General features: G+C 51.6%; 1 protein-coding gene across 2 annotated transcripts in view; it reads left to right on the top strand.

Annotated features, from left to right (window-relative positions):
• Nucleotides 1-10,717, top strand: part of SLC24A4 (solute carrier family 24 member 4) — a 56,194-nt gene that overhangs the window by 4,959 nt on the left and 40,518 nt on the right. Inside the window, exons 2-7 of one of the 2 annotated variants that reach the window (XM_019632922.1) lie at nucleotides 668-752; nucleotides 1,281-1,384; nucleotides 2,198-2,272; nucleotides 4,959-4,984; nucleotides 6,537-6,590; nucleotides 8,342-8,427. In XM_019632922.1, coding sequence (XP_019488467.1) covers nucleotides 668-752; nucleotides 1,281-1,384; nucleotides 2,198-2,272; nucleotides 4,959-4,984; nucleotides 6,537-6,590; nucleotides 8,342-8,427 — 430 coding nt within the window. Of the gene's footprint in view, nucleotides 1-667; nucleotides 753-1,280; nucleotides 1,385-2,197; nucleotides 2,273-4,958; nucleotides 4,985-6,536; nucleotides 6,591-8,341; nucleotides 8,485-10,717 lie in introns of both variants that reach the window. The other variant, XM_019632921.1, reaches the window with a different exon arrangement.

Genomic DNA, 10,717 nt, shown 5'->3' with positions numbered 1-10,717 from the left:
GATCTGTGTCCCCAGGGAGGATGCTGAGCTGCACCAGCAGGGAACACCCTCCATCCCAACCTTTGCAGGCTGACATTTTCTCCTTTTTATTATTTTGTTAAGTTTTCACTTTCTTCTTTATCCCCATATACAAGACCCCAGTCTAGGTGTGCTCTGCCTTACTCTTGGCTTCTAGCCAAGGAAGGAAAACTACCTCTGTTTTCAGCACCTACTATGTGCAGACTGCTCAGGGCTTAGCCACGCTTCACCCTGTGAAATCTTCCAGCGGCTTGAGGACATGTTGCTGTGACACGTGCAGCTGGGGACATGGATTTAGGCACTTCTCTGCTACTTTACCCTGCTGCTGAGCATAGAGCAGGGACTGGCTGCTTTTGACCTGGGTCCCCTAAACAGTGGGTGACCAGGCAAAAGTACACAGCAGCTTTGCCCTATCCTCCCTTTGCCCCTCTCAGATGGAGCCATGTGGCTGCCTCCAGATGGGGAAAGGGGGCTGGGGACTCTGGGATGACGGCCCAGCAGAGTGGCTGAAAACGTGTGCCCAGGGTGCAGGGTGGAGAGGCTGCCAGCTGAGGAGCTGACTCCCTGGGCTCTCCCTGGGTGCCAGGGGTGTCTGGTGAGCGTGACCACTCACATCACAGCCTGGGGTCTGTGGTCACTTCTGTTTCAGGAACTCCATCTGAGTGAAGATGTGGCAGGAGCTACCTTCATGGCTGCAGGAAGCTCAACCCCCGAGCTGTTTGCCTCTGTTATTGGTAAGAAATCCCACCAGCCCAAGACACAGGATCTGGAGAGAGCCCAGGTTTGGTGCCTTGACCAGTGAGGGCATTTGTCAGCTCTGAGCCTTCGGTTTCTCATCTGTAAAACGGGAGAGTTGGAGAGACAGGTGGTCCATAGGGTGGAACCACCAATGGGTGGAGGAGGGATGCTAATGGGTACAGGGTTTTCTTGGGGATGATGGAAGGGTTCTAAAATCAGATTGGTTGCACAATTCTGTGACTATATGGCAAAACACTAAATTGGTGCTTTAAACAGGCGAATGTTATGGTATATGAATTATGTCTTATTACAGCTGCTCCAAAAAACGGGAAAATTGGAGTAGCTGGTCCCGGGGCACTCCCACCTCTCTGGGTTTTGCATTCTCACAGCATCACAAGTGGTCTGTTTGATAGTGAGAACAACTTCCCTTGGTTTGTTGGGGGGGTGTCGTAAGGGCAGGGAGGCACAGACCTTACAGCCAGCTTGGGCCCTGCGGATGAGGGATCGTGCCTTTACCTTCCCAGGTGTGTTCATCACCCATGGAGACGTCGGGGTTGGGACCATCGTGGGCTCTGCTGTGTTCAACATCCTGTGTATAATCGGAGTTTGTGGGATATTTGCGGGTCAGGTCAGTGGTTTCTCTCCCCTTATGAAGTGACATAAGGGACAGCCGTGGTGAAACGCAAAGCCCAGCCTTAGCCATGCCCCTAACTCCCTGAGGTTTTGAGCCAGTCAGTTTCCCCCTTCAGCCCATGTCCTCGTGTGTAACTGTGGTGACTGACATTTCTCCGCCTTCCATGATCTGTGGGTCTGACAGCAGGAAGAGCATCAGCTTTCTTGTCCAGTCCAAGGGTGAGCGTTCATTCACCAGCAATAAATGTTTAAGAGGTAACCTTGACTCTGAGTTAGATTCTGGAAATGTTTGGGGTCTGCTTTTGCCCTCCCAACAGGGAGCATATAACTGGTCTGTCAGTGATACCCCATCAGCATCTTTCTGGTCCTCAGGGCCAGGGCAGGTGGCTATCAGACTTGACCTCAGAATATCGGGCTCGTGGATAGGCCCTGCCTGGCCGAGGGAGGTAGAGAAGGACACCCAGTCACCACCAGAAGGTTCTAGCATCGGGGGGAAGAGTGCCTCTGGCCTCAGCCTTGACTCAGGGCCTTTGCTGTGACACATGTGATGTTGTCACCTTGGAGGAGCGGAGGGCAGCTCTGCCATCCCTTATGAACACTCCACAGTTTTGTTCTGTTCCCCAAATATAAGAAGAGCACAGGGTGGCCCTGAGCAGCCAGGCTGATATGTTTCTGGTGGCACAGTTAAGAAGAGTTCCACAGGCATGTCCCTGTACCCAGGTGTCTGGGGATAGTGGGGAAACCCCCCAGCGGCTGTGCCCACCCCCGTCTCCCCAGCCAATAGCAGCTGACGGCCCTTTGCTCGCAGGTGGTCCGTCTGACGTGGTGGGCCGTGTGCCGAGACTCCGTGTACTACACCCTCTCCGTCATCGTGCTCATCGCTGTGAGTTCCCCTCCTGCTCCTGAAGTCACAGGATCCTGCCTATCTTTGTCCCTGGCCCTATAACCAGAGAACCGATAGCACCCTAGCCGTGGGGTGTGCTGGCCACTCTCTGTGGTCACACTGACCAGTCCCCTCACCACTGTTCTCCTCTTTCCTGAAATCTCATACCTGACATCTTGGTTATAGAGCAAATCCAGGGGCCATCTTGGAGGCAAAAGGCCTTGAAAAAGCCAGAGCACATGTTGCATGGTCCGTGCAGTTATGCTCAAGCGTGTTGCTCATCAGAGGCCCCTCAGATCCTCACTTAGAGCCCGTTTACTAAGGAGCGGGAGTTCCAGGTTTCACCGCCCCCTGCAGAGCAGGAAAGAGACAGGCCAGATGGGAGGCAGCAGGGTTGGCAGCTGGGGGTGGGGTGGGGGTGAAACAAAGGCAGAGGAGCCGAAACAGGGATCCCTACAGCTTGTTAGTGAGTGTGTGAGGGGATNTCATCGCTGTGAGTTCCCCTCCTGCTCCTGAAGTCACAGGATCCTGCCTATCTTTGTCCCTGGCCCTATAACCAGAGAACCGATAGCACCCTAGCCGTGGGGTGTGCTGGCCACTCTCTGTGGTCACACTGACCAGTCCCCTCACCACTGTTCTCCTCTTTCCTGAAATCTCATACCTGACATCTTGGTTATAGAGCAAATCCAGGGACCATCTTGGAGGCAAAAGGCCTTGAAAAAGCCAGAGCACATGTTGCATGGTCCGTGCAGTTATGCTCAAGCATGTTGCTCATCAGAGGCCCCTCAGATCTTACTTAGAGCCCGTTTACTAAGGAGCGGGAGTTCCAGGTTTCACCGCCCCCTGCAGAGCAGGAAAGAGAGAGGCCAGATGGGAGGCAGCAGGGTTGGCAGCTGGGGGTGGGGTGGGGGTGAAACAAAGGCAGAGGAGCCGAAACAGGGATCCCTACAGCTTGTTAGTGAGTGTGTGAGGGGATCCCTGTGGGCCCCCGAGGAAGGGGATGACATCATGGCAGATGACAGTGCAGCACACGACACAGGCTAACTGCCAAGAAGCGTGTCATCCACAGGGAAGCAGTTTCAATCGCAAAGGAGCTTTAAAGTGGTGGCATGAGGGCTGGTCATATTCCAGGAGGGCCGTGGCATGCCCAGATTTTAGGAATGTGCCCTAGAGTGACAGTTCTCAGCCTTATGTGATCTAGCACCAACTATATATGACTATCAGTTCTCTACTTCTGTGTAACAAATTCCCCCCAAAACTCAGTCGCTTAAGACAACAAATATTTATTACTCCCATTTTCTAAGGCTCAAAATCTGGGAGTGGCTTAGCGAGTCCTCTGGCTCAGGGTCTCTCACAGGTGTCACAGGTGAGGGCTCCCTGGGCCAGGATCCACTTTCAGCATCGCGGCTGGTGGCCGCCTCAGGTCCACCCTCACGGGCTGTTCCGTGGTGCGGCTCACGACATGGCTGCACGGGAGAGAATGTGCCAAGATGGAAGCCACGGTCTGTTGGTAGCCTAATCTTGGAAGTGACAGAGCTCATTATATTTTCCTTATTCTGTTTGTTAGGAGCTGAGTCCGTAGGTCCAGGCCACATATATCAGGGGAGCATGACTGTCAGGCAGTGGGATCACTGGGGCCATCTGACAGGCTGCCAGTCACACCCCCAAAAATGGAAGCTGTAGATAAAATAATTGACCTATCCACAATTTCAAAAAATCAACATCATGCTCAAAATATACCATAAAAGACAAGTGAAAGTAATTTATAACAAAAGAATACATCTTTTAGTGTGTAAAGGTTTCGGCATGAAGATGCTAGAACACCCAGATGCGGTGTGTTGCCCCCATAGGGAAAATCCCCGAGCCTGACGACTACCAGCTCAGACTGAGGCCGGGGTGCTGGGCTGACTGACACCTTAAACCCCATGAGTGGTGCCAGTACTGATGACATGGCTTTCCAAAATTATGATAAAATTATGACCCCTGATAAAATCCTAAAAGAGCCAAATACAATTATCCCTCCTTTCGTGTGACAGTTACCTGACTAGAAAATGAAATATTTATTAAAACCATGGAAAAGTACTTTGATTTGGATAACAGAGTTAACTTCTTGGCTCAGGTTAGTTAGTTAGTTAGTTAGTTAGTTAGTTAGTTAGTTAGTTTGTTTATTTATGTCACTTGCCTGAATATTTAGCGGACGTTTAAGATGTGTGCCAAATGTGGAACTGCTTCTCTGATAGAACCATTTCACATGTTCCAGGCTGGATAACACCCTGGCTTTCACTGCATCTAAATGTCAGTAGCCCTCCATTGGGTTGTAAAAACTAAAAATATCGCCATAAATATCCCCCAAGTTCCCCAGGTGGTGATCGCAGCAACTCTGTTCTGTAAGTGAAGGCAGGCCCCTGCCAGGCTGGCCCCCGTAGCTGCTTGGACCATAATGAAACACAGGCCATTTCTTGGGGAGGCTCACATGACACTGGGCTGCAGCTTGCAGCATCTGCTGACCTAGGTTTCAACTAAGGCAAGGTCACCTTCTGTGCTTGAACCTGGACCTGGAGAGAGGAGCCCAGCTTTCTGTAGAGCACATAACAGCCAAGATGTGCGTGCTTTGGGGGCTTAGTGGTCTGCATGTGTTTTCTGGAATAAATATGTCTCCCCACCCTTTGTTTCTTTTGCCTTCCAGTTCATATATGATGAAGAAATAGTGTGGTAAGTTGCTAAAGTTTGTTTCTCGTTTTTCCTTTTTTTGTTAATAACCTTGCTTGATGGATTCATCAAATCTTCTTTAAAATTATTTTTACAAACATAAGCTTATGAACGTGTGGAAGTAAGAAGGGTATCATTCTAAGCAGTCATGCCTTTATTTATCCTTTCAAAGTGACATAAATTGTTTCCCTTAATAGCCCCGTCCTGCCAGATATTAATAGCAAGATATATTATAAAGCTAAAATAGTGAAAATGGTATGGTGTTTTGCATAGGGATGACCAGATGGACTATGGAACCAAGAATCTAATCATGGGCCCATTTCCGGGCTGGGGATATGACAGGTATTGTGACAAGGCAGTGAGTTAGGGAGGGGGTCTCAGATACTGCTGGGACAACTGGGAGTCCATATAGAACAAGATCACATCAGCTATCTCCCTCGCGCCTTATACAAGAATAAATTCCAGCTGAATTAAAGATCTCTGTAAAAAGCAAAATTAAAATAATATAGAATAAAACACAGGGACTCATCTGCACGGCATTGAGGTAGGAAAGGATTCCTGAGCTAAGACATACACAGCACAGACTCTAAAGAAAAGGTTGATGTTTTTATTCTATAGGACATTCCTGTCTCTTGCATTCATATGCCATAAAAATGTTCTCTTCATGATAGTGAAACAGAATCTAACCCCATGTGTGACTATTTATGGGAATGTATTCAGGAGGCCTGACATGAGCAGTTGTGTGCTTCAGGCCCCCGCCGGGCCCCTAACCTGCGTTGCCAGATGGAGTTGGATGGGAGGGTGCTCAGATCATCTTCAAGTCTCTCTGTGGCTTTGCTGGTCCTTGGGCTCTTGTCAGCAGAGGAGGAGCTTCCCAAATAACTATAGCCCATACCGGGCACATTGAAAGCCTTTAGTACACATTTGTCAGATGAGTGAACAAATGAAATCCGCGTGGTTCCTCAGAGGTGTGTGGTCAGAGCTACAAAAACCCCACCGTGCGTAGGGTTGGGCGTTGCATCTGCAAGACAGCAGTAATGGTGTTGTCACAGAAAGACCCCCGTCCCACCCTGCCCAGTAGGTTCAGCCCAGGAGGTCCTGTGCCCCTTCTTGGGGCAGTTTTCAGGCCCCTTCCCCCTGCACCCACAGCTTGTCTGCTCCTTGGCAATCCTCAGGTGACCATGGGGCCTCTGATTGTCAGGCCTACATGACTCTAGGCCACTCCTCGCCTCCCTGAGTCCTGGGATGTGGTGGCTCTGGCCCCTTTCTTTTTCTAGGTAGCTGGAAGAACTCCACCTGAGTCCTGCAGAACCCCTGTAGTTGAGAAGACCGCACCCTCAGCCTTCTGTCTCTGTCACCAAGAGGGCTTTAGTTTTCAGGACAGTCACGGGCTGGGGTGGTTCGCCTGCAGGCCCGGGTTCTGGGTCCTGGGTCCTGGGTCCTGGGCCAGGCTCTGGGGACGGGAAGGTCAGAGCACATCCCTTTCTGCTCCACTCTCCATACCGGTCACCCCCGCCGCCCTCGCTCTAACCACAGTCTGCTTTCTCTCTTCGAGGTGGGAAGGCCTGGTGCTCATCATCTTGTACGTGTTTTACATTCTGATCATGAAGTAAGTGCCCTTTCTCTTCTTCTGGGTGGTGTGACTCCTCAATTCACATCCTGCTGTAGCTTTCTGTTAGAGCAGGGAGCAAACTTCCACCAGCCCTTTCAGTCACTTTTGGCCAGCCCCAGCTCTCCAGGGGACACTCCACCGTGGGCGGCCAGAGTAGGGGAGAGATGTTCAGACACTGTTTTGGGGTGCTGTCTATACCTGGCCAGGGGGGTCAGGGTTGGTGGGTGGAGGATGAGGCTGCCCCCAAAATGAATAGCAAGCAAGGACCTTTCTCCCATCTACCCCATGCTTCTCCATGCCCGGGGTGACCACTCTTTTTTGCTGTCTATATAAATATGATAATTTCATACCACTCTTTAAAAGGGCCCAGCAGTCTCACTTCTGCTCCAGGCTTCATAAAAAGCTTCCTTTCGGGGCAGCTGCCTTGCACGACTGCAGGGGGCGCCACTCATAGTTCCGAAGATGCAGACACTGGGTCTGGGACTGTGCACCTTTGGGGCCCTCTGGAAGCTGCACAGGTCCGAATCATCTCAAAACTCCCCATGAGATGTATTACTCAGCCATAGAAAAGAAAGGAGATTCTGTCACGTGCTACAGCATGGGTGAACCTTGAAACATTACGCTGAGTGAAATACGCCAGTCACAAAAGGACAAATATTGTCTGTCTACTTACATGAGGTATCTAGGTCAAGTTCCTAGAGGCAAAAAGCAAATTAGAGATTACCTGGTGCTTGGAGGGAGCAATTAATAATTCATTGATTCATGGGCACAGAGTTCTGTTTGGGAGGCTGAAAAAGTTTTGGAAATAGATAGTGATGACGGTTGCCCAGCCTTGTAAATGTAATTAATGCCACTGACTTGTGCACTTCAAAATGGAAAATAGAGTAGCAAATTTTGTTGTATATGTTTTTCCACATAAAAAAAACAATAAGGAAAAAGTACCCATAAGCTGAGCCATATTCAGGTTTTATTTTCTTCATGCCTCTACAGGTAATTAAAAGGAACACCAACACTGAGTTTTATGAGGTTCTGAATTATAATATTTTATAAAAATGCAAGATAAACTGTCTAACTGCAGAAGAATTGTCCTTAGAAGAGCTCCCTGAGGGCCGGCTGAGTGGCTCAGTCGGTTAAGAGCTCACTCAAGAGTTTGAGCTCTCAGCAACAGTGGTTCGAGTCCCGGCCCGAGCTGAGCAGCTGCTGAGCTGCCAACAGGTGGCAGGATGGCTCAGCTAAAAAAAACCCAAAAAGATCTCCCTGAGTGCCTTTTAGTGAGGTGGGAAGCCTGGGGTCTGAGATGGAGAAAGTTTCTTCTCCGTGGGGTGGAGGTGCTGGGCCAGTGGAGCTGGGAGGGCCCCCAAGACACTCAGCTGTGGGAAAGGACAGGCCAGGCAACGCCTCCTTCGAGCCTGTCCCCGAGGCTGGGCTGAACTATTATTAGGACAGCCTTGTGATGTGCAGTAGGTAAGTAGGCATCGGTCATTTTCTAGGACGGCAGGGTTTCTATGTCTCCAGGAAGCCCACTAACAGCCCAGTAGGAGCAGGCCCCTCAGACTGCACGTTGCTCTACAGTTCCTTTCAGGGAATTCTGTCAGCTGGTGGAAAAGCTTTGGCTCCCCAGGTCCCTCCCTGCAGGACACTCCCAGGGCCACCTGACCGTGTGCAGGAGTGTGAGGGGCCGGGGAGACCCCAGCACTCTCCCCTGTCAGGCCTCTCCCACAGCTCTGACCTCCTGCCTTAACTTCCAGGTACAATGTGAAGATACAGGCCTTTTTCACAATCAAACAAAAGACCATTGCAAATGGCAACACGGTCAACAGTGAGCTGGAAGATGGTAATGATTACTGTGATAGTAGCTCTGATGACCCTTCCATGCCATTGCTGGGGCGAGGTAAGGCTGAGCAGACAGGAGTGGCCGAACCATGTGGTTGAAACCACTCTCCCCTTCTCTGTCCTGCACACATACACACACTCCCTCTAAATTGTCACTCTCTTACCTTTGGTCGCAGGACCCTAAATGAGGAGGCAGAGTGAGTGTTTATGTTGCTCAGATCGGCATTTGCTTAGGCGGGAAAAAGATGAAATAAAAATCAACAGCCTCACCCCTGGGGATTCCCCCAGCTGCTTGAGGAAGGTTCAAGGCCTGCCTGGCTTTTCTGAGATGCAGTGGATTACATCCCTATCCCATGTAAGAGGCCAGTGACAAGAAGCTGAGGACTTGGGGTCACAGAGCAGGCCTGGGTCTCCCTGTGGTTTCTCAAATGCCAGGCCCACTTCTGGAGAATTCTGTTCTGAAGAGACCTCTGGCTCATTGCCCAGAGGAACAGGAAGGCCAGGAAAGGTGAGCCCGGAGCTGAGCAGGAATTCTCACACCCGCCCCCGAGAGCCCTGCTGGGAGCCCCTTCCCCACGGGGCTGTAGCCTGGCCTCAGCTTCTCTTTGGCCTGGTGTGGGGGTTTTGGCCTCCAGAGCCAGCCTGTCATCTCTGCCAAGTTGCCCAAATCATCTAGGCCTGACCGGCTGCTGCTTACGGAACCTTGTCTTAATCCAGCCAGTTACCAGGTGATTCCCTCTGTGAGGCAGCTGCCAGGAAGGTGAGCGAATTCACCCTCTTCCCCACCCGAGACCCGTATTGAGGCCTGAGTGGGTTTCTGTAAGGAGGACCTGGAAAAACAGGGCTTAAGCCACATCCCTGAGCTCCACCCACAGTGTTGATCAAGGTGAGAGCCAGGGACTGGCCACCTGAGGGTTCTTTCTCCCTTGTTCTCCATGGCCCTGGGCAAGTCGGCCTTTTTCAAGGCAACTTAATTCCTTTGTCATGTCAACGGGTGAAGCCATGTGGCCTCAGAGGAGGCTATTTGCCAAAATCTACATTCCTGGGCCCCTTGCCCAGTCCTTTCTCTGGGTTAGATCAGGCTAGAGGTTCCCTTCCACATGTGTTTTAGGCAAGTGTGTTCTGTCTCATCCCAGGTTGTAAGGGATGGCCAGAGTGAGGGATGAATCTCTTCCGATGGAAGGAAGAAGCCTGCTGGGTGAGGGCTGCAGGTGCGGCCACGGCCATGGCCTGGCTGCCAGAGACCCAGCCGTGAGAGACAGAGAAAGGGGGTGGCCTGCAGAGCCTGGGGCTGTGCCTGGGTCCTGGCTGTTACATGCCTAGCAGGCTACCCCAGGGGAGAGCCCGTTTCTAGAACAACCTCCTCAGAAGGGGAGGGAACGCTGTGGCGGCTGTTTTGGAGTTTCGTTCCACAGACACAACGTCGCCAAGGTCCCTACTGCGTGTCCCCACCGTCTCGCAGGACAGGCTGATTCCTGCCCTGTCTCATACAGATATTAGTGCTCCAGGGTCTCTGGGCCTTCAGGGCAAAGAAAGAGATTCCGAGTGGTGAGTGATTCAGGCCGGAGGAAAGTGCCCGCTTTCTCCGGTGCCAGCCCCAGGAGCTACCCATATGGGTGACGGAGGAGGCCGTCCCCAGTGCCCTGACATGGCGGGGTTTCAGCCACTTTCCTTTCCAGAGAAGTCAGGCTGCCCTGAGGCCGCTGCCCGCTGGGGCCTTTTCTGGAGCTCTCCGTGGCACTGCCCCCATCACTTTTGTACCCGTGACAATAGGACTGCCCCACAAGTTTATGCTTTCCCCCAAATCTCTAAGTCCAGGACAATTTCTAAAAAAATTTAATTCTAAAAAACATTAAACACAGGACTGTTCTCCAAGTGCAGGGAGAGGAGGAAGCTAGGCCTCCTCCTGGCTTTATCAGGGTGGATACCTTTAGGTAAAGGCCACGGAGGAAAAGGCCTCGGGGTGCAGGCCTGGGATTGGAGAGGTAGGAGGCCCAGAGGTGTAGCCTTAGGAATTTTTAGTCCCAACAGGTGAATGCCCTTCCCTTCCAGAGGGTCGTATGGGTGTCGCTGCAGGGCGCTGTCCCCTAGAAGTAGATTGACCGAGGCAGGAGACGGAGCTCCCAGGCGTACCCCAGGGCGACTGAGAAGAAAGGGGCTTCGGGAGTTCACGTTTCTAATAGTGTTGCCACCGAATCTCTCACTCAGGTCCCCACCTCACCACCCGACCTCAGGAAGTCAGACTGCTGGCTGGTAGATTCTTTCAAGAATACACACACACCCGCCCCCCC

Source organism: Hipposideros armiger, unplaced genomic scaffold (assembly GCF_001890085.2).
Source record: "Hipposideros armiger isolate ML-2016 unplaced genomic scaffold, ASM189008v1 scaffold_1195, whole genome shotgun sequence".
Lineage (NCBI taxonomy): Eukaryota > Metazoa > Chordata > Mammalia > Chiroptera > Hipposideridae > Hipposideros > Hipposideros armiger.
Note: the sequence above shows the minus strand (reverse complement) of the source record. Positions and strands in the feature narration are given on the sequence as shown.